The following is a 25,056-nucleotide window of genomic DNA, read 5'->3' on the forward strand; positions in this document are numbered from 1 at the left end:
TTGCCGTCTTTGCACGCTGTAACGAGGGCAGTGACAGAGAACGTGCTCTATATTTTCATCGCTGCCGCAATGACCGCAAGCAGCACCGTCTTCCATGCCGATTCGGAAGGCGAAAGCTTTGGTGAAGGCGACACCAAGCCATAGTCGGCAAACACCGTTGTCTCGAGTCGAGAGAGTCCAGACGGAGACCGGAGTCGACGAGACGTGTCCAGTCTACGCAGTCGCGTGTGCGGTAAGCACACGATGTTCCACAGGGATTTTAATTCTGCATTAGCGATTTTTCTGATGGTCATTGCAGCATCAATCCTTGAAAATGGTATAGATTTTTCTTCACCATCTTCGTGTGCTGATCGGGCAGCTGCATCGGCATGTTCGTTGCCCAATATGCCGCAGTGACTTGGAAGCCACTGAAACGTGATACTGTGTCCTTCGTCGAAGAGGTGGTGAAGCAGCTCTCTAATTTCCAGCACTAGTTGTTCATGAGGTCCCCAGCGTAAGGCGAAGATCAAACATTGTAGTGCTGCCTTAGAGTCCGTGAACACGCTCCAATTCTTGGCCTCTTGGTGTTTAATGACTTGAATTGCGCTACGTAGAGCAGCAAGTTCCGCAGCTGTCGATGATCTCTGGTGGGATAAACGAAACTTCACCGTTGTCGCTGTTGCAGGAAAGATCACCGACCCTGCAGACCCATCCACTTTAGTTGAAGCGTCGGTATATAGATGAGTATGCTCGCTGTATTTCTCATATAACAAGAGAAGAGAAATCTGCTTTAGCGCTGGAGACGAGAGCCGGGCTTTTGACCCTATGCCTGGAACCGTGAGTTCAACATGTGCTGCATAAGTCATACTCCATAGAGGAATTGAAATCCTCGACGGAGTTGTATATCCCGTAAAAATGCGTGTGCGATATGACAAGACTGTCTGGCAAAATGTGGCAGGAGGTCGGGCTTCTGACAGTGAAGCTAGATGATGGGCAGGGGCACGAGTAAGATGCCTCACGTGTGCTCTGAGCACTTCCATCATGATATGCGTCTTTAGCGGGTAGTCATTAGCGATCTCGATTGTCTCAGCTGTTGATGAACATCGCGGTAGCCCCAGACAAACTCGCAGAGCCATAGCCTGGATGCTTTCGAGAGTCCGAATGTTGGTTCTACAGGTGTTGGTCAACACATGCAAACTGTAGCGCAAATAGCCAAGAAAAAGCGTCTTGTACAATTGCATCATAGCATGCATGTACTGAAGTCCCCCAGGTTTTTCCTCCGAGATACTTGAATAAGTTAGCAATTTCTGTCAGCCTCTTCTTCAAGTGGGCCACATGTGGGCCCCAGCAGAGGTCGCTATCAATAAATACGCCTAGAAATCTGTGCGTCCTGACATATGGTATGACTTGGCCATCGATTGATATAGCGTATGGTCTCATTGGCTTTCGACTAAAAGCAATCAATTCGCATTTCGCTGGCGAGATTTTCAGACCCTGGTCCTTGAGGTACACTGATACCAACGTCACAGCTTTCTGAAGTCTTGCGCGTACCTGAGGTCTTGTCACGCCAAATGTCCAGACGCAGATGTCGTCAGCGTACATGGATAACTTGACCACACTTGGTAGTCGTTTTACAAGACCAATGAGAACGAGGTTGAAGAGGGTTAGACTCAAGACGCCACCTTTCGGGACTCCACGATGCGTTGGGTGTTGGGAGGTTGGACCATCTGCAGTGTTCACAAATAAGGTCCGCCCTTGTAAATAACTGCGTGTCCAACAATAGAGTTGCCCGCCTAGGCCTACTGACTCAACGGCTTCGAGGATGGCGTCATGTAGAACGTTGTCGTGTGCTCCTTTTACGTCAAGGAACATGGCTGCAGATAGCCGTTTACCTGCCTTTTGTTGCTGGACATATGTGACGAGATCTATAACATTGTCGATCGAACATCGGTGACGGCGAAAACCAGCCATGGCGTTCGGATATATCTCATAGTATTCCAGGTACCATTCAAACCTGACAAAGATCATCCTCTCCATTACCTTTCCTACGCAACTTAAGAGTGCGATCGGTCGGTAAGAGGTAATGTCCAGGGGAGATTTGCCAGGCTTAAGAATCGGTACCAAGCGGCTGATCTTCCAATCTTGCGGAACGACGCCAGCTTGCCAGGAATCGTTGAAGATGTTAAGGAGTGCTTCTCGTGCCCGTTTACCAAGGTTGCACAGCATCCTGTATGAGATGTCATCCAGGCCAGTTGACGACGACTTATTACATAAGACGAGCGTCGCATCGAGCTCCTCTGATGTAAATGGTAGATCCATGCGTGGGTCCCGTGAGTGAGGGATATGATTCACTCTATGTAGGCTTGTGTACGCTGCCTGGCCCACGGTCACAGCGCAGAAATCTTGCTACCTCAATTTCATGCCGGCGATGAAAAAGTGCAAGGGCTTTGAAGGAAAAACGCTGCTCTGGAACAGAACGTAGGCCTCGCACAATTCTTTATATCTGAGACAGTGGTTTATGAGGATCTAGCGACGCACAAAATTTCCTCCATCATTGGGTGTCTAATTTGTCAAGGCGCCGTTGTATCTTCTTTTGGATGCGCCGGGCTGTCCGTAGATCGTCTGCGGAATTGGTGCGTCGGTATCGTCTTTCGGCACGACGGCGGATCGCACGAAGTCGCTCCAGCTCGAGGTCACATTCAGAGTACTTCGAAGAGCATATTATTGTGCGCATAGCCGCATGTGGAGTTTCCTTAATAGCTTGCTGAAGACCATTGGACAGGCCTTCTTCACAAGCATTCTCAAGTTGAGTTTTGAACACACTCCAATCTATTCTTTGTGTTGTGGTAGAGGAGTACGTGTTCGAAATATCCTTAATTTTCAGGTAAGTGGGGATGTGGTCGCTTCCGTGTGTTTCGATGTCCAAAAACCACTTTACACGTGTAGCTAATCGGCGTGAAACAAAGGACAAATCAAGGCAGCTGCTATATGTAGTGCCTCGTAAAAACGTAGGGCTGGCGTCATTCAGAACGACGAGACCATGGCTGGAAACCAATGATGCTAGACGTCGTCCCGTTGGATTAAGCCTTGAGCTTCCCCAGATGGGTTGATGCGCATTGAAATCCCCGCTGATAACCCACGGACCCGGATGTGCCCTTAATATGCCGTCTAGTTTGTTGGCGTCGAAATGACTTGGTGGGGATAGATACACGCCTAGAAGTGCGAATGTCACCTTTCCTTTTTTAACAGACAAACACACATACTGATTGCCGTCGTGAGGTTGCACTGGCTGGACGACGTAAGTAAGCTCCCGGCGAATAAATACAACAACCTTGCTACTTTCGATGTCACTTGAAGAGAAAAATGACTCGTAGCCGGATAATCTGATTGGGTGCGATAATTTCGGTTCACATATAATCATGATAGGAAATCGCTACAGATGAACAAACTGGCGAAAATCAGATATGCGAGATCTCAGACCTCTTGCGTTCCACTGATAAATCGACGCTTCTCTGACCTCCTGACGGAACGACTTGTGATTGTCGGCCATGGCTTTACTGGAGGCTTGCGAGGACCGGACTCAACGCGTCCAGCACCTGTAGGCCGCTCCTAGCAGTTGCCGTATCGATGCTTGTCACCAGACTTCTGATGACACTCACAATGGATCGCAGCATAGGAATAATTTGACGATCTGCTTTTGGAGCCTCGTCATTAGCAGCATAGGCTTTCACTGGGAGCAGAGAGCGGGAAGGCTGCTCGGAAGGCCGTGCGTTCGCAAGCACCGGCCAGTCTTCAGGGGAGAGAGGCTTCGCCGGTGGAGGTATTCTTGTATTCTCTGGCTTTCTACTGGACGTTGATGGTGGTGTAGACCGAAGTGGTGCATGAACATCACCATGACTGGAGCGCTCCCGGCGAATAAATACAACAACCTTGCTACTTTCGATGTCACTTGAAGAGAAAAATGATTCGTAGCCGGATAATCTGATTGGGTGCGATAATTTCGGTTCACATATAATCATGATAGGAAATCGCTACAGATGAATAAACTGGCGAAAATCAGATATGCGAGATCTCAGACCTCTTGCGTTCCACTGAAAAATCGACGCTTCTCTGACCTCCTGACGGAACGACTTGTGATTGTCGGCCATGGCTTTACTGGAGGTTTGCAAGGACCGGACTCAACGCGTCCAGCACCTGTAGGCCGCTTTTAGCAGTTGGCGTATCGATGCTTGTCAGAAGACTTCTGATGACACTCACAATGGATCGCAGCATAGGAATAATTTGACGATCTGCTTTTGGAGCCTCGTCATCAGCAGCATAGGCTTTCACTGGGAGCAGAGAGCGGGAAGGCTGCTCGGAAGGCCGTGCGTTCGCAAGCACCGGTCAGTCTTCAGGGGAGAGAGGCTTCGCCGGTGGAGGTATTCTTGTATTCTCTGGCTTTCTACTGGATGTTGATGGTGGTGTAGACCGAAGTGGTGCATGAACATCACCATGACTGGAGCGCTCCCGGCGAATAAATACAACAACCTTGCTACTTTCGATGTCACTTGAAGAGAAAAATGATTCGTAGCCGGATAATCTGATTGGGTGCGATAATTTCGGTTCACATATAATCATGATAGGAAATCGCTACAGATGAACAAACTGGCGAAAATCAGGTATGCGAGATCTCAGACCTCTTGCGTTCCACTGAAAAATCGACGCTTCTCTGACCTCCTGACGGAACGACTTGTGATTGTCGGCCATGGCTTTACTGGAGGTTTGCAAGGACCGGACTCAACGCGTCCAGCACCTGTAGGCCGCTTTTAGCAGTTGGCGTATCGATGCTTGTCAGAAGACTTCTGATGACACTCACAATGGATCGCAGCATAGGAATAATTTGACGATCTGCTTTTGGAGCCTCGTCATCAGCAGCATAGGCTTTCACTGGGAGCAGAGAGCGGGAAGGCTGCTCGGAAGGCCGTGCGTTCGCAAGCACCGGCCAGTCTTCAGGGGAGAGAGGTTTTGCCGGTGGAGGTATTCTTGTATTCTCTGGCTTTCTACTGGATGTTGATGGTGGTGTAGACCGAAGTGGTGCTTGAACATCACCTTGACTGGAGCGCTTCCGTCGGTGGCGACGTCGACGCCGGATTTTCTGTGAAGCTTCTCTATGGGTGGAGTTATCCCTGACCATTTCTTTCAGGATACCCATTTCTTTCTTGAGTCTTGGGCATTCCTTAGACGTGACTTCATGCGTACCTCGACAATTGCCGCACCTATAAGTTGTTGCACAACAGGTGTCTACCGTGTGCGCCTCCGCGCACCGAGGGCATACGGTAGAGTTCGCACAAACGCCCTTGACATGGCTGATCTTGAAACACTTGTGGCACTGAAGCGGCTTTGGGACAAAATGCCGTACCACATGCAGGAAATGTCCCACCTTGACGTGCGTAGGGATTGAGTCGCCCTTAAAGACTATCTTAACGCAGCGGCTGTGCCCGAGGCGGCTTATATGCTTAATTACCACTCCTTCGTACGCCGGTTTTATCAGAATGGGTAGATCCGTGTTTGGGATTGCCAAGTCAATGACGTAAATGACACCTGCAGTGCAGGTCCCAGTCATCGGTACGACCGCTCGTACTTTGACATCTCCAAACTCTGTCATCATTCGAAGCTTCTTTAGCGTGTCTGCATGTGTTGTGTCAACAGCTAAAACGCTCTTACGTGTGTTTAGCCGGACCTCTTTGATTTCATTCTGTGCTATTCCCTCAAGAACATTGGAAATGGCTTGCCTGTTCAATTTTCGAAGGCTGGCGGAAGGATCCACGGGCATGAAGAAAATGGTATGCGGCCAGCGTTCACTCCTTGCCTTCACGGTTGACGTGCTTGCTGGTGACGACGTCTTGATGAGCCTCCTTTTGGCCTTGCGGCTCATCACAGACACGAAGATAAGTCGTCACCGTCGACTGAGTAGATGTCCGTGTCTTCACTGGAGCTGCACCAAGAGCCTCGTTTCCTTGCGGAGCTTACAAATGTTGAGCTGTAGCCAGACGGGCCAGCAGTTCGTTCTTCGTCCATGGGCACGAGAGCAGGAGCATCTCTTGAGCCGTCGCTGGTGATGGACCATGAGCCTTGAGCCACTGAAGAGCTTGAGGGCGCTGACATTTGACCACGTGGGCCTGTAGAAGTCGCCGCTGCCATCGCCACAAGCCGGGACGCAGAGAGCGTCCTGGGAACTGTGGAAAATATAACGAAAAACTGTTAGTAGTGACAGACGCGTTCTATCACTAAGTAACTTCCCTACGTAGTATTGAGATTTCGAATACCCTTTGGGGATCGATGGTAGAGTTATCAAATGATGAACTTTTGGAGCAGTTGCCCAGCCAGCGTTCACTTATAAACTGTCCCGCCTTATGTTGCTTTTGCAAAGTTGTCTCTTTCTCTTGTATTCATTGTGATGCAATACGCGTTCAATTGATCGACAATACGAACGCACTCACGCTTGCAATATCATGCTATGCAAGATGGCAGTATGCATGTTTGTAACAAGAGTCACGTGACGAGTGAGTGAGTGAGAACAACTTTATTTGGTCCAGTGCGAATGCTGAGGTTGCCACGCGTCACCCGGCTACTCCACGTGGACACGTGATCACTCACGCATTCGCGTAAGATGACTCGAAAGCAATTGCCGTTTATTTTCTCTTAGTCTTATTTTGAGTCGAATATATTGATGCTAACTTTCCCCAACCCCTCAAACATGAAGCTTTCTGTTCGGAACGCGGCTTAGCAGCGACTCCGAAAACGGCCCTCTGAATGAAGCAGCGGTGTAATGTTACTACAACAACATGTGACGTCGCGAAACTTGGTGATTTGTGACGCCATGGTCACTTCCCGTGCTTGAAGTGGCATAGAGGAGTTTCGCTTTAATAAAATACACCTTAGTTTTAATGCCGATAGCGTGTACACTTTACTAGATATGGGAGATATGGGAATGACGTAAACAAACAACACTAACTATCTCATTCACTTTTGAAACTTGACCTTAGAAAATACGCAAAAGCTTGGAATGGACGCTGTTCGAAAGTGGAAGCAGCTATAAAAAGTGCACACCCGCATGCCTTGTGTGTTTGTGCATCTTTAGCAGGCAAGTTGACGACGACAGAGGGGAACATTGAAAGCTGAAAGAAGTTTCTGACGCTGACATTCAAGCACAAAGCTACCAAATGGAGGCTGAGAAAAAAAAACTATTGAAAAAAATGCATCCGGGAGACGTTCGACAGAGCTGCGTGGTTGAAGCGGACGTCATACACCATGCCTTACGATAAGTGCTATCATGAGCCCGCAGGCATCCACTTCCGTCGTTTACATTCACGTCGAGCGCGAAACTCAAAAGAAACCTTGGACTGCCTTCTTGCTTTTTTTAATCACGAAAAAAGAGAAACAGAAATAAGCTCCGCCTTCCGAAAACATCACCTTTTTTTCTCATTTTCTGCTAGTGCATTTTTGCTCTTCACTCCCAGTTTCCAGGGTTTAAGTTTTCAAGTTCCCAAACAATCTCGGCAGTCTCGAGGTTCGAGAAAACTTCACTCTTTTCTTTCTGGTTCTGTACCGAAGTTTCTCGTTCACTTTTCAGGTGAGATTGAAGGCTCTTCCGCGTGTGAGAGGTGCAATAGGGCGTGTAAGCAGAAGCTCGAGGAGCGCGGTTGCCAACCGGGAAATGCATGCTCCTCTTGATGCCAGCATCCCGCTTCAGCGAATTCGTCTCGTTGCGTTCTTATTATTTTTTTGTTTGAGCCCATTTCTTGCTTTGTTCCACAAGCTCACTTCTGGCTTTCAACAAAACTCGAGAGCTCGCGCGAAAGACATACGCCTAAAGAAGCAACGAGCTAATAAACTATAACAGCCGGCAGCGAGGTCCTTTGATCTCACCTTTTTTTTTTTTCGGTCCATACTTGAATATTCTCGAACAAGATCGAAAAATTGTTGAACGCTAAACAAACAGGCCGAAAGCACGGCTTTCTTTGTGGTTTCTGACGTGATTTTCCAGATCGCTGGACGACGGCCTTCTCGAAGCCCCTACAATGCAAGCACTCTTCTCATGTTTTGGCTTGTCGCCCAGGTATTGTGGTTGATGCTTTCTTCTGTTGTTGCGGTCGCATCGTCGTCCTGATCGCCGCTTTTGCAAATATTTCGGCTACTACTTTTGTTTGTTTGTTCGTTTGTTTAATAATTTATTTATTTATTTATTATACCCTAAGGGTTTTCACATTACAGATGGGAGGGACATGTTACATGTCAAAAATGGGAAACAGCACTTGATAAATATATACAAGAACGAGATTTCAATGATTGCCAGAACAATGCAGAACTACGTTATATATAAACTGCACCAACAAAGACTACTACTATTGCTACAACTATACTACTGCTACTATTGCGGCTGCTACTACTACTATTACTAGTAGCACTACTACTTGCACCAGCTGCTGCTGAAGCTACTACTACAGTACTGCTAATGCTGCTGTGGCCCCTCTAATATTACTGTCGTTTGACGATTTACTGTTAATGCAGAGACGATTGCCAGTCAGGGTAGCGCCGATCTGACGAAGACGCAATTATCATGAAGATGATGATGATTCTCGGAAGAATGGCACAAACCATAACGGGGGATCGGCTACGAGGTACATGTGTGGCAGCAAAACTTCTCAAACAAAATATAGGAGTAATAGAAAGTAGAAAGCGAGAGGATCTCGTGCACAACAACAACCACAACAAATTCGTCGTCAACCTCTTCCTCACTACCATGGCCCCCGGGATGGAGGAGGAGCTATCCTGGCCACTGGGGCACGGGTAGGTTAAAGGGGGCTTGAGTCGGCTAACATGCATTGAAGAAGAACGGCTATTTGGGCTAGATGGTTAGAAACTTTGCCTCGCCTTTCGTTTCACGTTTCTTCTAGCACCTACGTGCTCGCGCTGCAGCCCTTATCACCACTGCACCGTGTCATGCACCAGGCTAACATGCTAACATGCACCGTGTCACGACGGCGATGTCTAAGATCGTGGGAGGGGGTCACGGGTTCAACGACGTAGTTGACAGAGGACGTGCGGTTAAATATGTGATAGGGGCAATTATAACGGGAAAGGAACTCCGTTGAAAGCCCAGCGCTGTGTGATGGGACGGAAAACCAGACAAGTGAACCAGTCGCAAAATGTTCTGTAGCAACGTCGCTGTCGTGCCGGAACTTTTCGCGACCTTGTGCGGCCCTCGTAAGTGCACTTGCAAGCTGCCTACAGTCTTCTGTGCATTTGTCTACTTCAGACACCGTCGTGCACTCGGAAGTGTCGGGTTGGTACGGAAGCAATGCATTCACGGGGCCATTGGGTCCTCGCCCGTATATCAGAAAGAACGGCGAAAAGCCAGTGGTAGCTTGTCTGGCGCTATTGTAAGCGTATGTTACGAACGGCAAAACAGTGTCTCAGTTGCTATGATCGGAGGCGACATACATTGTCAACATGTCACCGATAGTACGGCTGAAACTCCTCGTCAAGCCATTCGTTTGCGGATCTTAAGACAGCTGACTTGTGGTGAACGATGTTGTATGCAGCAACAAGGGCTGGCATTACTTTGCAAAAGAAAACGTATACCCTCTGTCACAGTTCCCGTGGTGCTCCATGCTGGACAGCGAAGTTCCGCGAAATGTATAGAATGTGACTTCGCGTGCTGTATCAGACGAAAGTGCAATGGTCTCGGCTTAGCGCGTCAGATGATTGACTCCTACAACGATACATTGGTCATCCGGGGAGCTGCAGGAAAGTGTGTCATATAAGGTCTATACAGACGCGATCAAAAGGATGAGCCAGACTCGGCAATGGTTGCCATTCGGCAGAAGGCCGCTGGTGAACTTTTTGTCTCTGACATGCGGTGCAGGCTCGAACGTACTGGCTGATGCAGGCTTACATTCCAGCTCCGTAGAAGCGTTGTCTTAACAGTGTATGCACACTCAGCACACCGGCATGGCCATCAGGAAGAAGCAGCATGAAAATGCTCACTTATTTCAGAGCGTATACGTGCCGGGGAATGACGATTAGCCGCTTGCGACAGTGAGGTGCGCAGTTTCGCCGGTAAAGAACACTGTCGTGCACAGCACTACTACTACTACTACTACTACTACTACTACTACTACTACTACTACTACTACTACGATAGCATCTGAATGAATCACTGCAACACATCATACTTTTACGTATGAAATCCTCGTAAATACACTTTCTGAAGTACTACTTTCCGCAGAAAAGAGAAAAATAGATGTGTGCCCTGCCATGGTGGTCGAGTGGCTAAGGCGCTCGGCTGCTGATCCGCAGGTCCCGGGATTGAATCCCGGCTGCGGCCGCTGCAATTTCGATAGCGGCGGAAATGTTTTAGGCCCGTGTGCACAGATTTGGGTGCACGTTAAAGAACCCCAGGGGGTTGAAATTTCCGGATCTTTCCACTACGGCATCTCTCATAATCATGTATGGTGGTTTTGGGACGTTAAACTCTAAATACCAAATAGAAAAATAGGTGTATCGCTGATAGATAACTTCCCGACTTATATCTTATAAAATGGCTCCCAGGGTTTTTGCGTGGCCGTATATTTTCTTCTGCCGAGGACTCTTATCTTTTCAAGCCGCGGTTCATACTAATGTGCACTGCCCATCAGATTACGTGGCACTTCAGTGCTGCAGATAATTAAAAAAATGTTGCCCACTTCTTGCACAGGTTATCTGTTGGTGTAGAACACTTATTCAATTGCTACCCTCATGATAACCGTATTTGCTTGTAGTGAAAACTGCGGCGAAAAGAGCGGCACCTTTCCAAATTTTGGCAGGTGTGACCGTTGGCGCTCGCTTTTATTCTTACGTCACTATTATCTTAAAGTCTCCTTCATGAATTTTAACAAGTTTCATTTCAAAGATGAAGCATTTGTGTTGGCTACCTAATAATGGCCGTGCCTTCCGGCATTTTAACGAGTGTGAGAATAGGGGGAGAAGGTGGCATTGCACTGGATGTGTTGACGAATTTTTAATTGTTTTATATCAGAATTTTATAGGTTCATGTCAATTCGTTTTCGATGGCGTTTTGTCATCGTTTATGCACAACGGGAGGGAACTATATGGTTTATGCTCATGAGCCTCCTTCCGCTAATGACGTGCAGTTTTTAGACGTCAACACCAGTGTGCAGACAAATCACATTTGCTGAGATGACTGGTCATGAGCAAAGAAGCGATTTTTACTTTTCGGGTTAGGAAATTCTAATATAGTCGGGAGAACTCTAGCCACTCATGACATTGAGTCTGCTATCGTAAGGTACACCGCATCATCGCAGTAGAATCATTTTCTAGAGACTAGCGGCTCTATTCGAACCAGCAGCGTGGAAGCTGTGGAAGAATCGGCTATCCCACCGGCCATAGAGCTTCCACGCATGCTAAAAGTGTAATCAGCGAATCTAAGGCCACACTAAGAAATTTTACCGGAGGACGAATGTCGCTGGAAGCACAAAGAATATTGCGCAACTTTCGAGACCACAGACAAGTCTAAACAGTTTGGGCGCCTGCACACTCCCCTCTTCTTTGCCGCGATTGGCAGCTCACACCGTAGCTCGGGGACTCACATTCCGAGTCACTCAGACACCTCCATAAGCTAAAGAGGATATCGCATGGTTGCCTACAAGCAAATCACAAATTATTGCCGATTCGAAAGGGCCCGTTATCTTCCCGCATACCACACACTTAGCAAGCCGCAAGCAGTGGCCTGGCACCTCTTTCGAACAAACACGTGCCTCAACCCGGTGGCCTATCATCCACTATAACCCAGGTCAATACACCGACATGTGCAAACTGATTGATCTATATGCGGGGTTTAATGGCCCAAAACTTCCATATGATTATGAGAGACGCCATAGTGGGGGACTGCGGTAATTTCGTTCGCCTGGGGTTTTCTTTAACGGGCATGTACTCTAATCTGAGTATACGGGGCTACAGCATTTTCGTCATGGAAAATGCAGCCGCCACTGCCGGGATTTGATGCCGTGGCTTGCGGGTCAGCGGCCGAGTACTTTAGCCAATAAACCACCGTGGCGGGATGACAGGTGCAAATTATGTTAAGAAAGGGCGGACCTACTTCACATCGTGTGGGCCTCTCAAAAGGCGGTCTTACATGGTCACGCAATGGAGCTTTCCAAAAAGTGGCGCGCGCCCCCTGGCTGGCCGCAAAGCATTATGGGAAGCCGCAGCGCCGACGAAGTGTTGGCTCACCTCGTTTCTCGCGGTGCACGGGCGTGCGAAGGCATATTTGCGGGAATATCGCGCTTGATAACACTGCTCCAATCTGCACTCACAGAAGACTCACAACGCAGAGCAACATTAGGTCGGGAAAATTATTATATACCCGGGAAAATCCTAACATACCGGCGAAAGAGAGCATTGAATTGGAAACAATACTCGGCTTTCGCAGCGAGCCCGTTCGCTTCGTTGGTCGTATTTCCATGTAGCAGAAGCTTTTCTCTTTTGTTCTATTTTCAGCATGACCGTACAGCCTTACTCTTAGTACTTAATATTAACCCCGATCACTCGTGATATGCTTCTTCGTTGTAAGCGGTGCAAGACCGTGGCACTTCGCGCATGATAACCAACGTCAAAATCCATCCCCTATAAATGGGTTTGAGCTTCAATATGCTGGTGGATCAGAATTCTACTTGCCTGTTTCGAATGTTGTGCGTGAGAAACTTTGCACTTAGGATGCCGAGACTATAGTAAAAACCAGCTACCAACAAGCCCATAGCGCGGACATCAAGGGAGTACTGTCGTGTGCGGAGATTACATATATACAGCGCAGTGTCACACTTCATAAAGCGAGAATAATCTGCACATTTGACTTCACAGTATTTTTTGTGAAACAGCGTAAGACATGCTGTCTCTGTGCCGTTCCTCTTAAGAACTTAAGAATATACGACCTGATTGCGCAAAAGGTAACAATGGGAAGAAATATATAACAGAATGGGCGTTACTGTGCACAATTTCCTCAATATTCTATTTTACTGCTTGAGATCCCGTGATTCCTTGTTTCATTACAGTTTATGATTGTGCTAATTTAGTAATTTGTCGTTTCGATGCAGATGGCTCTTCAAGCCGCAGAAAACATACAGCCATTCCTGTCACCATTGCCAAAATGGCCATGAGCAGAAAATTTAAAGTACTCGCCTCAGGGGTATTCAGAAGTGAAAATTCCGCCTAATAGAGCATTGTCATTGTGCCGATAAGCACTCAGTGCCTGGGCACAGTATGTTTAAGCCAAAAAACGCTGATTAGTAATGCTGTTTAAGGCTGCTAAGTGGTGAGACTGTGACTTCAAAAGCAATGGTGGAAGCCTCATTCAGAGTGGAAAATGTATAGAATACCGCAGCAGCGCTGACATCCGTTGGCAACGTTACCTGGCTGCAAGTGTCGCTTCTTGTATCAGTAATGACAGAGTCCTTCAATGCTTTTCTGGTCACGAGAGTGCCGCCTCAGCTTCATATGGAGCCAGCACTGGCCGCTAGGGGCGCAGCTGTGCTCGTGAGGGCATGCTGCCGTCCGCTACCGCTGCGGTAGTGTGTTGGTCTGCTTTGATTTCCAAGCTTTCTAAACTTCTGCAAAAGTCGTTTCACTTTCCCTCATTTACTTGGAACATTCAGCGTGCGTCGGTGACTGCGTGAACGCGCCGTCTGCCTAAAAATGAGCACCCGGGAGAAAAGAAACTAACAGCTCTGGACAAGCAGCTCGCGGCAGTCGCAGTCAAAAATGACAAAAATTCGGGGTTTGCCGCACCATAACGATGATATTATTTTAATACACGTCGTAGTGGGGGATTCTTGATTAATGTTTAACAGCTGGGGTTGTTTTTATATGCATGAAAATCAAAGTTCACGCCTTTTTTTCTGCTCTTGCGTTTCGCCTCGTCGAAATGCAGCCGTCAGGGTCGGGGGAGCGCCGCTCGTTCGTCGCAATACTGCAACTGGTCCAGCTTTTCAAAATTTGCCTGAAATCAGACACTGTACATTCGCAATAACGCACTTGCTGTGTCACATGTAAACAGAGGCGAACATACGAGTTGTTACACGTCCATTCGCCCGAAAGTGAGCGAAATCTCTCGACTGCGCAAAGTTGCGCATAAGGCCAGATGGTTCGCACGGCACGGCCGCTCAATTTCTATTAAACTGTGAACATTATCAGACTCCTGGTGTCATTTTATTCGCAACAGAAAACCCAAACAATTGAACCATTACTGCAAGAAATGCTTCCGTAGAATGCCTTCTTTTCGTGACAAGAAAAAAAAACACCTGTTCTATGCGCTTCAAAATTCTGGACCGAACAATTAAATCCCTCTACGAGCCTTAGGTACAATATATGTATTATCAGAGTCCTTAAATGCCAGCAATACTGACCTCATAGCAGTCTTTGGTGCGGCGTGTTGCCCCGCCACGGTGTTCTAGCGGTTATGGCACCCGGCTACAGATCCGAAGGTTGCGAGATCTAATCCCGGCCGCGGCGGCTGCATTTTGGTTGAGGCGAAATGTTGAGGCTCGTGTACTTGGAGTTTGGTACACGTTAAAGTGGTCAAATTCGTTTCGGAGACGGGGTGTCTGTCATAATCACAGCTGGTTTTGGGACGTAAAACCCCATCAGTCAACCGGTGTGACGTTTAGTTGATGATCATGACGAAAGTGAAAAGTAAGGTCGAACACAGTTGACAGTGTATTGTAATTAGGCCATTGTTTTATAAGCAGTCTCATATAGAAGAGACAGTAAACCAGTAACTTAAGCCGCTCGTGATTTCGACAAAAACACACAAAAAGTTATTTTGATTCTTCTAATCGCTGACTATATACGAGGGGTTAAGATATTCCGAACATCGATGCTAATATTGTTGTCAGTGTCAGAAGGAAAAAATAATTCAACAAGAAAAATACATACAAGGTGCCTGTGCGAAAGCAATATGCAAGCACAACCATTTATTAATTTTATTTAAAACAAACCACATACACAGAACACCAGTGCACCAGTTCATGAAAAGCTAATTAAAAACGTGAAGAATGGACAGCAACATATGTGAGATATGGATTGGGTGCAGAGTTACCTTTGAGTGTTTGGTTTTTTACCACCCCCTGCTGGACATGAAGCGCACCCTTTCGCTTGCATCTGTTTGTTTCTTTCTCTCGTAAAAAAATGCAAATGGACCCTGAGAAAAAACTGAACAACTTCTGCAGTCGTGCTCACAAAATGTGACTTGCAACCGACAGCAGCTGATGCAGTCCGAGGGTCCATCAAAACATCCTCCACAATATTCATGCACACACCAGAACAAGCAGTTTTTTCAACTGTGTGCGCTTCCATGTGATCCTCCACAATTTGAAGGAGTGTGACGAGCTGGCTGAAGGGCACAAGGAGAAAACCTTGAGACTTAACAAGAATCAGGCCAGTTGCCGGTCGTTCTGAACTCCTCAGACTTTCTACGCAGCTTGAGCATCTCAGCGAGGAAAACTTCTTTGCAACGTATCCAGCGAGGTAGTCCAAGATCTTCTCCTTAGGAGACTGCTGATGTTGCAAAAGTGAAGCCTGCTCCGCTGTTTCTCCTGGCTCCAAAAGTACTTCATCAAAGAGAATAGCCAAACAGTCCGCCTGAAATGCAAACACTGTATTGCTGGTGTGCTGAACATAGAAAGTGCACCGAACGAAAAAGATGTAGTGAATGCCTAGTATTGCTTTACACCTTTTGTATGACGAAATCCAGGCTTCATCAGAAATCAGCCCGGCTTCTCCAAATAATGGCTGCAAAATCTTTGATACAGCCGGCACTGCACAGTCCCCTGGCACATATGTAATGCTCATACAGCTTAGTGTGGCTAGAAATGAGAAAATTCACACCTAAATGCATGCAGCCTAAAAACTATCCTGAAAACTTAGTTAAAGAACTAATACGCTTTGATCAGTTTCATCCTATTCAGGAGATATCGCTCCGCAAAGCGTTTGTACTGTGTTCTTCTTTGCCTGCACTTTTTTTTCATTTTGTTTTCCCTGACGAATTCTTACCATCTGGCTCAGATTTCTACCCTTTCAACCCCTGTTAATATATTCTTGCTCACGTGACAGGCAGCAGGTTTTTCCTTCTGGAATAGGTCTTGGAGCTTCAGGAGGAGTTGTGGGCCGTCTCCTACAACTGATGCTCGCTGAGGCGGCTGGACAAGATTTCTGACAGAGAGCATTCTATAAATGAACAGAAATTGCTGGACTGTTGGTTGTCCTCCGTCACCAGCCACGTGCCTGATAATGCCGAAAAATCTCTGAAAGAAAAAATAAGGATTACTATTTAACTATCAAGCGAGAACGTGCACATGCTTACCTCTAATGGGTCCTGTCCAAACTTTCCCACCAGTACGTAGCGAAACCTTGGGGCAAGGAGGTTTTCAACCAGTGATATTGTGCTGAGCAAAGTTATTCTCAGCGCCTCACAGGTGGGCTTGCTTAAAAAGCAGACCTGCCTTTGCTTTGGCAGACTTTCGATGCATTTGCAGCACCTGTCCAACCATGAGATTCCCTCTTTCAGTGTCTATAAAGTAAGAAAGAATTTAGCCTGAGATCAGAAATGTGTGCAAGAGCAAAGTAATAATTCTTACGTCAACATGCTCAGCTTCACTGTACTGCACGTGTTCAGGCCTGCGGGAGTTCAAGCAGTCAAACAATCTGTTCATTTGTCTGGTGAATTCAGATGTTCCCGCAGACACGTGAAGCTTTTTGCATGATTCCTGCTCACTGTAAAATATCATGGCTGTAGCTGTGGATTCACTGAAGAGCTGAAAAGAAATTTTTTGTATTGCATTTCACTGTGAGTCACATCATAAGGCAATTTTTTTTGTTTTCTAAGTGCACTTGAGTGCTTGGCGCCTTACTTGAACAGCAAGTTTGACGCTCATTTTCTGAAAAGCGTTTGGGTATATATGTGCCCTCATCAGCTTTGGTACAGCACGCAGCCCTGACTGCTGCTCTTCATACTCTAGAAGTGCTGCATAATGATCATGATACACTTCCCGACCTTGAGGCAGCTGTAGAAAGAAGGAATGTCAGAATGTCACTCGAGATGAGATCATATGAGGAACTATATCACAGGAACAGTAATTATTTCACTTACCAAAAACTTCCCAACTTTCTGCAGGTTATTTCTAATACATTTAAATATGTGTGGTGGATCAATGATAGCATAGATCACCTTAGAGGGGTCGCATGGGTGCTGAAACGACACCTGCTGGTCTTTCATGTCACCACGAATTCCTGAAAGAAATGAGCAACTAATAAATTATACCTTTCCCGATAGTCTGCAGCAGAGCTTGTGCGTTAAACACTTACCTAAGGATCTCAAGGCACACCGATTGGTAGTTGAATTATCACATGTCACAGCATCTATAACTGCGCCAGCATTACACAAGTGTACAATGCACTGAAGCACAAGCTTTGCAAGTATTGATCCTGGGGCAGCACTTGATGCACAAAAGGTACCCACAGTCTGTGACCATCCCCCCAGAAAGGGTCGAAACAGGAAGACCAAAACATGATCAGCATCCTTTTCACGGTCTGCTGGCCTGGTATGTTCTCCAAAGTCAACCTTACCAACGACTTTCATGTCAGACTCTCGGACGCGCAAACTTTTCCTGACACTCATTTCGTCGAACATGAGCACACCTGAAAGAAAAAAAAATTAATTTCTATCACTTCAGAAAGGCAAAACCACACAGCATTCAGGTTAAGTGATGTGCTTTCAAACCTCGTCGTTCACTTTCAGAGGAAGTGAGCAGCTTTTCCTCGAGCAAAGTAAATACATGCGCATCAAAGCCGAAATCGGCTTTCAAGCTCTTCATATAGCAGTAGAGTGTGCGTGGATTCGGCAAGGGTAGAAAGTTGTTCTCTTGGAGATATGTATACACAGATGTGGACTTCGTTTTCAAAAGCAGGCAGTCATATAACCAGTCTTTCTTATACCTGGTAAGGAAAGGGTGCAAATCTCATTCACATGCACAAACATGCTAGCACAGTGCTTTCATAATGCTATCAAGCATAAAGATACATTGCTGTTAACCAAGTGTAACTGCATGCCAAGGGGTAATGTGAACATGCACATTGCACTGTGTACACAGTGGAAACCTGATCAACATGCAGGCCACTATAAATGACACAGATCTATGGTGCATTCTCAATCCAGAACACTTAATAGAGAAAATAAGTGCACATTGGATCTCCAAGTTTTCAACGAAACTGCGCATAAAAACAATCATTCACTGTCTGTTTATAAACGTGCTCAAAACAATAGCAGTAAGGTGCGAAAAAAAGATCAACACATCACGATAACATGGTTATGAGGGTGTGAATAGGCCACTCGTAGTAGTAAAAAGGGCACATTTTTTATATGGACGAAAATCATTGTTTCATGATTTAAAGTATTAGAGTCAGCGCAGTAAAGGTGGACTCAAGCAGAAAACGTATTTCATGGTAGTTTTGAACGCTTAGCTGATTTTGAATGGAGCCGACACTTGCTCAGAAAACAACAGATATGTAGCTTTTAATTTGGTGAATATCTAAAATTACCACGTGAATATTCCATCGCCTTTACACGTAAACCATATTCGTTAAGTAGTGCTTGAAGCTTACCGTACGGCTCTTGCAGACTTCGCGTTTGCCTTCATCACGCACTGATCAATAATCAGTTTCTCGCGATCGGAAAGTCTTCGAAGGCTCTGCTGTTGTCGTTCGTACTTGGCAGTCTTCTTTCGGAACTCGGCGAGTTTTGTGTGGCATTGCCGAAGCTGCTGCTTCGCAGCTCGAAGTTGGCACCTCAAATTTTGCACTGCTGCACAGCTGCACAGCTGGCGCAGTCAACCAAGCAGTCTGTCTGACAAGCTGTGTCCGTGTGGTAGGTTTCGACCATTCACTGGTCAGTGCCACATCTGCTAAAAAAAAGAAAAAAAGGAAGAAGAAAAGGAGTGAAGAAAAACAAGTCCACTGATGCAGCATCGGTGCGGTCTGAACAGGTCGTCGGCGATGCTCGTTGCTCCTCCGTCTCGCACGACGACTCCCGTGCTCGTTTGCGCGGTGATCGATTTGTCGATGAGCGGGGTCGAGGTTTACGCTTCGTGAGATACGAAGGAAGGCCACCAAAAATACTTGGGACAGCGTCCGCCTTCAGCGTTGGCTTGTCGTGCTCCAGCGACACGGCGTCGCCGTTGATATTGAAATCATAAGTAGTGACAATGTCCGAGGCGTCGAAATGCTTCGCACACACACGTGTATATTTGGACTCAAAGTTGAAGTCGCCACTTTCCTGCCGCGGTATGGCCCGTTTCCATTTCTCGCGCTGGTCCTTGTCAGGTGGAAAAGAAAACAACGAAACCTTCTCGGTCGTTCCTCTGTAGCCGGAATGGCACCCCGGCACGCAACACGTGTTAGGCATCGTCGTCTCACAACATTTTGGCCAGCTCGGACACGCACGCACGCTTCTTCCACCAGTTTGTCTCGCTGTGTGCACGCGTTTCAGTCTGTTTCAGTACGCGAGCAGCCCGAACGATGCCCTCTGTGGCGCAGTGGCGCCGCATCGCGGCAGTTTTGGGCAGCGTATCAAGCTCTCCCATAGAGTGACGGCGGAGTTTCGTGACCAGAAAAGCATTGAAGGACTCTGGTAATGATCAAACTACAACTTGCACTCTCTGCCTTGACACAAAAAACTCCCTTTCTCCCTAAAAAAAAAACGAGGTGCGCCAAGCCACAATAGGGGAGGCCTCAAGCTTTATGGTGAATAACAAGCAGGTACGATTGAAGATAAGCTGTGAACAGCAAAATAAACACTAAGTAACAGTGCAATAAAAAAAAAATTCGCAGTGTTTTTTAATAATTCACCGAAGATGACTTGAAGCCAAAAGCCGTCTTTTTTTAATCAGTAGGTTTATTGATTATTTTTCTACCCATCCGAACTTTTTCTGCACCTAAAGTGACTTTGCACTGGTTCTATGAGTGTAGGCATTCCAAACATTTAGTACCTCACTTGGTTTTTCTCGGTTTCCATAATTGGTGGGCCGATCACACAGGCAGTGCAAAGCGACGATGTCGTGTGATAACGTGATCATTAAATCATCACGATGACTTCGCACATTATGTGTAAGTTCCAGAACGTTACATTATGTGTAAGGTGTGTGACCGTAGACATTCAGTGATCTGTGATGTCACGATGACGTCCTATGGTGACGCGATCACGCGATATTTTTCGCATCACTCTTGTTGACGCCACCGCCACAGGATGCCATAGGCACCGACGTACTTTTTTTTGGTTTTAGGCGGGAACTGTAGGTGCCTCATCAAACGTTAAACTTGACCATTTGCGTACCGACCACACTGACGACAACGTCGAGAGATCTGAAAAATCATCACGTGGTGACAACAACATATATGGCGTCAGACATCGCTAAAAATTCTGACATTAAAACGTCTTGCGACTTCACGTGATCACGTCATCGCGTAATATCCGAGATTGGTCAAGGTGGTCTGATCATGGAGGCAATGAAAACCTCCTCATGTGCCGCAGTTTTTCGAAGGGTGGTGTGAATGGTGGTAAGCGTGGGCCTCGGCAGGGGGTGCAAAAGGGCACTTACTCTATTTAAGGCACGCCAGCACTTGCCCACGCCCAAGCTACACCAGTGCTCTCCCGCAGCCGCGATGCAAGACGGGTTCGCACTCATGGTATCAACCTGCTGACACCCATGGACTGGCGCGTTAGACTATGCACATCGATTGACAATAAAAACGAGATGGTGTTCACCTTCATGTCCTCTTAGGTGAATGCGCAAGGGACCCTGCGATTCCTTAATGAGGCATCTAACGGTGAGCCTCTATAACTTCGCGTATTACGTGGTATGCTTCAGCGGTAAAACCCCATCCCCTTGATCACAGTGAATGAGAACTCAAATATCTTGACAAAGGTCTAACTTAGGTTCAGCATCACAACACTTCCAAGTCCTGAAGTAGCTTTGAGCAATGAAACGAAACGACCGATATGTCTTTCGCGTCTTATAACACCCATGAACAGAGCAGGCTTGTCCGCCACTTTTCTTCTTCTTCGGTATGTTCTGTGATGATTCTGGCTATTTGTGGTGAGCACTACAACCTAGTTGGCGAGCATGAAAGTCGGAGCACTCTGGAGTAGCCGTTTCTTCACAAGAGCAGCACCTTGCGCCAGCCAAAACCACGCACGACACGCGATGAAAGCAGGCGAAAGCGGGAAAGCGTCGTCTGCTATGCCCACCCGGTGCTCAGCTCTCCCATAATGCTCCAGCCCTGATCCGCTAGGGGAAGGCACGGCAATGCGTTTTCTGGAAAGGTCCATTGGTAATGATGAGCAGTGGGAGACCGTGCACCTCAGCTCAAACACAGAGAAACAGCTTTGGGCAATTCAATGGTCTGATGACGCCCCCATGGCCCAAGGGCTCTTGGATGACACATAAGCGTGGGACCCGCACCGCTGAGGCAGCCGGATTCTCAAAATGAAGTTTTTTTAGGGGCGAAGCTCCTTATAGCGGCACCCGTTCGTCCCTCGTAGCCGTTGTAGTAGTGTAACAAGGATTCTGACTGCACATGATTAGCACCCAGGACCACCCACCAGCTCACCTACAAAAGCTCGTGCAGCGCACTCGACGCTTCTTGGGCACGGTGGCACTTCAGGCATGCGGACGTCTGATAACCCGTTCGTCTTCCTTGTGCAGTTTTTCCTCGGCCTGCTTCTCACCTCCGGTGGGGGCAGCTTGCGATCCGGGGAGAGCACTACGGCGCAGGCCCACAGTCTGGCGTACTACCATGCGCCAACAATCCCGTCCTGCACGTCATCGGAGATGTCGCCTCATCATTCGCCGTTACCCATCCTGATTTTGACTGCGCATGATCAGCACCCAGGAGACCCCACCAGCTCACCTACAAAAGCTCGTGCAGCGCACTCAACGCTTCTTGGGCACGGTGGCACTTCAGGCATGCGGACGTCTGATAACCCGTTCGTCTTCCTTGTGCAGGTGAGGAATAAATACGGAAAATTTATACGCTCTGACGATCCTTTTTTGTTTGTGCTAGCGTGCCCACGGTTTTCTTGTATGCCATGTTGTGTTAGGATGTTTTTGCGAAAATTACTACTCTTAGGGGGAGACACCGAGACTAACCCGGGACCTGCGCAAAATCAAATCGCAAGCGCACTAAGAGAAATTGCCGCGGACATTAAGTTCATCAAGGAAAAGCGTCTTGTCGGTATTGATAAAAAGCTAGACGTTTTATTAGGACTCGAAGAGAAGGTTAGTCTCTGTCAGGATGAGCTTGTCAGCATGGAACGTGCATATGAATTGCTGGAAAGGAAGGTCGAGGACCTAGAAAACAGAAGTAGGCGATCGAAATTAATTGTTTATGGCCTACCTGAAGTTGACGGAGAGACGAGTGAAGTTCTTGAACAATCAGTGAATAAGACTATTGTTCAGGACACCCTCGGCCTTGAACGAGTTTCTATCGAACGAATACACCGCCTAGGACGAGCGGAACGGAACAAAAATAGACCAGTCATTTTCAAGTTGCTAGATTTTAGGCAGAAATCATCGATACTTAAAATCGGATACAAACTGAAAAACACCAGCTTCTCAATCGGAGAAGACTTTTCGCCTAGAATCCGAGACATCAGGCGAAAGCTATGGAACAGCGCCAAATAAAATAGAGAAAAGAAGGAGAAGGTGTCGTTAGTGTTTGACAAAGTGTTCATTAATAACCAAGCCTTTACCTCGGATGAAGACTCGCCCAAAAAAAGGACGAGGTGCGATCAAGACCGCAAACTCGGCAAGCTCGTCTACACGCAAAATCGAAGCCTTGACTATATTGAATGTTAACGCAAGAAGTGTTCTAAACAAAATAGATGCTCTCGAAAATCTTCTACTAGAATACAGTCCTGATATAGTTGGTGTCACTGAAACATGGCTTTCTTCCGAGATATACGATAGTGAAGTTGTTCCTCCAAATTATTACGTTATCCGTAAGGATAGACCTTTTCGTGGCGGGGGCGTCTCTCTACTCATAAAGAAATGCCATTCATATGTATCGCTTCCAGCTGTAACAGATGCTGAGGCAATTTTCTGCCGGATTCTTTGCGATAGCACTTCTATATTGGTTGGATGCGTTTATCGAGGTCCGTCATCCGGACACGAATGCATAACTGCAGTTCATGACTTCATGCAGCATCATGTTCGCAACTCTCGTGTCCTGCTTATGGGAGATTTTAATCTCCCAGACATTGACTGGATTACGCTAAACCACACATCATCTGCCTCGGACGCTCTTATAAACATAATGTTGAACTTTAGCCTTCAGCAAATCGTGTTATCTCCAACCCGCTTACAGAACACTGCCGAGAGCACATTAGATCTGATACTGATTAGTCAGCACTTCTCAGAAGACCGTGTTCGCCCTGACGTAGTTGACGGCATATCAGACCATCACATAGTCATATGCTTGCTGCCGCTTGACTCCAGTATTGCATGTGAGCAGCGTGGATCAACTGTAATTGATTTCAAAAAAGCTGACGATAGCAGCGTATTAACCCATCTCGCACATGAGTTCGAAAACTTTTTGCAGCTAGCTTTTGACGCATCCAGTGATACTAATCTACTTTGGCTAAGTTTCAAATCTACTGTTATGTACTGTGTCACTAACTTCATACCAAAGAAACACAATAAAGTTCCAGGGAATAATTCTTGGATAACACGTGAGGTTATCCAGGCCAAGCGTAGGTTAAAAAGGTTGCGTGTGGCTGCGAAAAACCATAAGTGTAAATCATCCATTCAACAGAAGCTGCAGTGTGCAAACTCAGAGTTTATGCAAAAAAAAAAGAAAACTGCCAGACAATATTATTTTAGTGTTACACTTCCAAGCTTTATTAAAAGCACTCCAAGCCAATTTTGGAGATACCTTCGCACTAGCAATAATACACAGTCGCACACGGATTCAGGGGAAAGAACGGAAAAGGCTAACGAATACAACATTTTTTTTTCCAATCAGTGTTCTCGACTGATAATGGTGGCACTCCTCCAGTATTATCCCTCGATTCGCCAAGCATCGATCACCTAGAAGTCACAGATACAGGAATACTGAACTTGCTTCTTAACTTAGATCCTAAAAAGTCGAGTGGTCCAGATGATATTCCTAACGAGTTCCTTAAGAGGTACGCGGAATGGTGTAGCAAGTTTCTTGGGCTAATCTTTCGAAAGTCGCTTACTTCATCCCAGCTGCCAGATGACTGGAAGATAAAAAAAAATAATACCTATTCATAAATCAGGAGAACAGTCATTGGTTTCAAATTACCGGCCGATATCCCTCACTAGCATTTCATGTAAGCTACTAGAGCATATCATTCTCAAACACATAACTGTTTTTCTCGAGAAAATAAAATATTTGTCTTCTAGTCAACACGGATTTCGTAGTGGCCTGTCCACTGTTACGCAGCTAACGGAGGTAGTTCATGATCTAGCTTCTACAATAAATAATCGTGGCCAAACAGACATAATTTTACTTGATTTCTCTAAGGCTTTCGATTGCGTATGTCACAGAAAGTTACTAATTAAACTGAAAAGTGCGATAGGAGAGGGGTTATTGTTTTCTTGGATAGAAAATTTCCTAACAAATCGCTCACAGTTCGTGCAGTATGAAGGTCATATATAAAACATAGTCCCCGTAACTTCTGGGGTCCCTCAAGGTTCCGTCTTGGGACCACTATTATTTTTAATTTTCATAAATGACCTCACGTCACACATTAACTGTAATATCAAACTGTTTGCGGATGACTGCATTATTTATAAGGAGGTAACCAGCTACACAGACCACATTATTCTCAATGAATGTCTAACCAAGCTAGCAGATTGGTGCGCTAAGTGGCAAATGTCCATAAATGTGAAAAAATCCGCAGCTATGACGTTAACACGTAAGCAGAATCCATCGAAATTCATCTACACTATTCATGTTTCACCACTG

The 25,056-nt window shown here is 46.6% G+C and overlaps 1 protein-coding gene across 1 annotated transcript; it reads right to left on the bottom strand.

Moving 5' to 3' along the window:
- Positions 1 to 14,946: 14,946 nt before the first annotated feature.
- On the bottom strand, positions 14,947 to 17,797 carry LOC119163288 (DNA transposase THAP9). Its single transcript, XM_075889496.1, has 6 exons — positions 17,377 to 17,797; positions 16,923 to 17,301; positions 16,650 to 16,826; positions 16,376 to 16,582; positions 16,119 to 16,316; positions 14,947 to 15,654 (listed from the first exon to the last, which is right to left on the bottom strand). Exons 2-6 carry the CDS (start codon positions 16,980 to 16,982, stop codon positions 15,109 to 15,111), a joined length of 1,188 nt encoding a protein of 395 aa, XP_075745611.1. The 5' UTR covers positions 16,983 to 17,301; positions 17,377 to 17,797; the 3' UTR covers positions 14,947 to 15,108.
- Positions 17,798 to 25,056: the final 7,259 nt, after the last annotated feature.

The sequence above is a fragment of the Rhipicephalus microplus genome, chromosome 1 (genome assembly GCF_043290135.1).
Source record: "Rhipicephalus microplus isolate Deutch F79 chromosome 1, USDA_Rmic, whole genome shotgun sequence".
NCBI classification, from domain to species: Eukaryota; Metazoa; Arthropoda; class Arachnida; order Ixodida; family Ixodidae; genus Rhipicephalus; species Rhipicephalus microplus.